At 45.6% G+C, this 4,126-nt stretch overlaps 1 protein-coding gene and 1 long non-coding RNA gene across 2 annotated transcripts; one reads left to right on the top strand and one right to left on the bottom strand.

Annotated features, from left to right (window-relative positions):
* Positions 1–221: 221 nt before the first annotated feature.
* LOC149986344 (uncharacterized) lies at positions 222–1,197 on the top strand. Its single transcript, XR_016500604.1, has 3 exons — positions 222–323; positions 693–824; positions 1,079–1,197. It is a non-coding gene; the product is annotated as an uncharacterized LOC149986344 (long non-coding RNA).
* Positions 1,198–1,286: 89 nt separating this feature from the next.
* Positions 1,287–3,501, bottom strand: LOC112276426 (glucan endo-1,3-beta-glucosidase). The gene is made up of 2 exons (XM_024507718.3): positions 3,246–3,501; positions 1,287–2,652 (listed from the first exon to the last, which is right to left on the bottom strand). Exons 1-2 carry the CDS (start codon positions 3,499–3,501, stop codon positions 1,616–1,618), a joined length of 1,293 nt encoding a protein of 430 aa, XP_024363486.1. The 3' UTR covers positions 1,287–1,615.
* Between the last annotated feature and the right edge of the window lie 625 nt (positions 3,502–4,126).

Genomic DNA, 4,126 nt, shown 5'->3' with positions numbered 1-4,126 from the left:
TTTTTGACCAGCTAATGAACGGTTGTCTCTATGCTTCTTCCCTCAAGCTGTTTGTCACTTGAACATCCTAGGCTCATGACCCTAGAGAGACTAAAGTATTCAGACATTACCCATCTTCGAAACATTTATCTTCAGTAGTTTCCAGCAGCTTAAATGCGCTTCTCTAATTCATCGCATGTTACATCGTGTCTTCCAAACTTTCCCCGTTTTCGTCAATTCCAAGGTCGTGCTGATGCCACTATCCAATCATCCACTTGGTTGATCTTTCCAACTCCGCGACTCTTTCAATATTGTGCGTTTTTAAACTTAAGTTTTCTCGAACGGTGCGTAACCATTCGTTCAAGTAGTACCGATAGTGCAGTTTGTGTGAACCTTTCGGCATTTCACTGCACATGAATCGTGTGTGTAGTGATGACGCTGGATGTGTGAATGCGTCTGATCGATTAATTGCACATCTTGTTAGCGTTTTATTCTCCAAGTTCAATGGTCCAATTTCGACGGAGACTCCCAGTTGCTGTGTTCTTTGTTTCTAGTAGATGGAGGATTGTGTTCTGGTACATGTCTTGATTACACTGTTTGTTTCTAGCAGTCATTGTCGACAGGTTCCTAGTCTATGCCACGGTGAGTCGTTGAAGCCTCTTGCTAAGCAGACAAGGACTTTGCGTTTCCTTGCTGTTGTGGGCCTGATGCAGGTCAAGAAGTCTTTGTCGAGCACACTTTCCAATTGACCGTGAACTCCACGAGCATGTGCTCGTCGACATACTAGCTTCAAAGTCTTCAGGATCCAGTTAAAGAGGTGCCGTAAAGTTTACTCTTGTCTCAAGGTACCCAGACCTATCCCAATTTTGCTACCTACGAAGTTCTATGTACATGTTGCAAGCCTCAAGCTGCAACTTGTTCCTAAAATGAACTTGCTTTATATTATGTCTCAAGTATTTGCATTTTTCCGGCTTGTGCTTTAGTGTACGCCAATTTTCCTTTTTTCCTCTGTTATTATTATTGTTATTATTATAGAGTAGTAATTAAATTTATTTATGGCAAATATGTGTATATTAAGTCCGTAGTAAGTGTAAAACAGAAACGGAGTGGAAAAGTGAAGTTTCAAGACCGGCATTCCATGAGCCTGAACTTCATAAAATAGCTTCCTGAAGGATATCGCCAATGGCACACGAATCCATCGAACTATGTGAATTTCTGGGTATGACATTCTTTCACAGCTATGAAAAGTATTCATGTTTTTCCACCTCACCGAAAAGACAAATTTAGATGCGGAGCTCAGCGTGATGTACCTCCCAAGTCATCTTTGTTACAATCAATTCATGAAACGCACGTAAAAAAACTCTATCAACTCCCAAATGAATTTTTTCTAATGGGTACTTCTGCATGTAACTAAAACTGCAGCAGCCGTAGATTGCTGCATCTGAATTCCACATAAAGAACAAAATCTCGTGGGGGACTGTGAAACTCCCCAGGATCAGCCATTGGACTCGTCACCATCCGCAGGGGGAATGCTGATCGAGGGCCTTGACACGAGAACTAAGCCTACCACACAATTATCACACGGGGACAATACCGTCACTCGACTTCATGCTGTTGCCGAAGTCTCTCGCACAAGTTAGGGCAAAATTGGGGCGTACTGGGTGTCAAGCATCTGCCCCGTAAGATCTATAGGATACACTGCCCCCAAATTCGGGTACAGAAGCCCCCAGTTGCGTTCTGATTCTGGTCCAGGCTTCTGATTCTCATTGAACAATGCGAAGATGAAGGTTGGAATGAAGACGTTTGGGCGCTTCGGAGTGCCGTTTGTGCTGCTCGAAAGCAGTTTTCGCACTAGCCTCCGATTGTACATAGCGGCGTTTTGGACGCTCGCGCCTGTTTGGGTTGCGTCCGCCTTTGTCGGCCAACCGGTCTCTCCCACAGCTACGCGCACGTCTCCAAACCCTAGCTTCTCCATGGCTGAAATTACAGCGTCCAGCTGCGCGTCCAAAAGGTTGGTGTAGGTGAGGGAACCGTCCACGACTGAGTTTGAACCGCTCGCAAACAGGGCGTAGTTCAAGCTGATGTCGCCTCCACTTGTGGTATACGAGAGGAAGGGGTAGAGGTTGATGTAGAAGTAGGAATGCGTTGACGACAGGAATCTGAGCAAGGGGAGGATCACGGGCACGGCTATGTCTGCACGGAATGTGCCAACTGAGGGAGGGTATGAGCTGGCGAGCACATCGGCTGCCACGGCAGTAGAAACCTTGATTTTGTCGGACCAGCCTCGCGTGGAAAGGGAGTTGTAGAGGTTTTGCATCGCAGGGACGAGTGATGTCCAGGGAAGAGATGCATCGGAGAAGACTTCGTTGCCTACGAGGATTGTGACAATGTTTGTGGCGGGGTAGTAGGTGTCGACATTTTGGGCAATCCAAGCCTCCGCCGCGGCGGGGTTCGTGCCAATTTGCCCGATTTGGTCATTAGGAATGGCGACCACCGTTTCGAGGCCGCTGTTTGCTAGCGCATTCAGGATGTCTGCGTTTGGGTTGAAGATCTTTACGCGGCCAATTTGCATGGACTTAATTGTTGCGATTGCCGCAGACGGAGGAGGGAGGTTGTCGCCTAGGGTACCGTAGTTGATGCCTATCGTGTGAGCCTGGGGTGCGTATCCATTATCTGCATTCACAGATGCAAGTTGTGAGATAAAAAAGTGACAAGCAGAAAGAATCACGACCTTCAAAAAAAAACCTTGCTTCCGACTTGAATGCATTCAGAAGACTTCGCAGAATTTTCATGATGATGACTGTTGTATTCGTGGAACTATTCATGACCGTCGAGAGTTTGTCGCACCAATAACGCACACTAAACGTCTTCACCATCACAGAACAGGGCCTGAGCATGGAAGGGAACGGGCAGCCGTCCCCCAGCATGGAAGTTTAGTCAAAACGAAATCATAAATTGTAGAAACTACCTTCCATTGGCTTCTATTATTTTTTTTCAAGATGAATTCGCAATCTACAGGTGTGCAGTCCAACTGTATATGAAGTGGCAAGTACTAGCAAATATCGTAAAGTTTTGGACGCAAATCCTTTTCCAAGTTTTCTCTAAAATTATGAACAACTTTAACAGTCCTTCACTGCAGTTCATACCGGCAATCATGGTCGTATCTCTCATCGTGCTGTATGCAGACACAACTGTGCTATCAATCTCCGAATCTGAATTGAGAGTGTAGATTAAGAATTGGGTAAGGACATGTGAAGAAATTCTACCTGTACCAGCAGGTTGTGCACTGCATTTGAAGATTAGCAATATAATGCACACTGCCAGAGTAATCAGCTTCATTCTCCTTGGCCTGGAATAGCTCTGTGGTTTCAGCCAAGGTCTTGACGTGCTTCTTAGTGCTTTTAAAGTGGGTTCACCTTTCGCCCGCCCCGTAGTATCACCGCAGATACAAGAGGGAGGGTCAATTTGAAGAGCTATATATTCGTTCCAACTTGTGACAACAAAGCGCTCCTTACTGAGCATCTGTCGTAGTTGGAGCAGAAGCTACTGGTTTCTTCATTCGAATGAATTTCGATACATGGTACAGAAGGGGTGCTTGACCACTTGAGAAGTGAGCAATTTTGCAATGACGATGCTGTGAATGCGATAAGGATCTGCTTGATCCTAGGGACTTAGAAGAGGAGGAAAACTAAAATCCCTGCATTCATGAAGGAGAATGAAGTCGAACAAAGGAGCGAACTAAATCGACGCCTTAATGCGAAGCACCCTCGATGCAAATGACAGATTCTGAAGGCTCAAGTCTCTAACCAAGTTCACGGCTGTCTCGTGAATGCAACAACTCAAGCTAGAGGCCTCACGATTACAAAAAGCAGCAGATTTCTCAGCTACCATTGAGCTTCAACGACCACATCAACAGGGATTGAGGTTCAACGAACATTTATGTGAATTTCCAGTGTTCATGATAATTTTGTAGGCGGTCAGGAGAATCAAATTCTTTCACAGGATTTAGCGAATAATAGGTGATTCTGAATGACGACAACGGTGAGACCGTGACTTTGAGGCAGGGTAAACGCATTATGTTGCACTTTCTGGAACCCATAGCATGATTGGCGCCACCTCTCTCTCTTTCTCTGGGTATTGCAAAGCT

Source organism: Physcomitrium patens, chromosome 24 (assembly GCF_059467195.1).
Source record: "Physcomitrium patens ecotype Gransden chromosome 24, ASM5946719v1, whole genome shotgun sequence".
NCBI lineage: Eukaryota > Viridiplantae > Streptophyta > Bryopsida > Funariales > Funariaceae > Physcomitrium > Physcomitrium patens.
The sequence above is the reverse complement of the archived record's forward strand: the minus strand, read 5'-3'. Positions and strand labels throughout refer to the sequence as shown.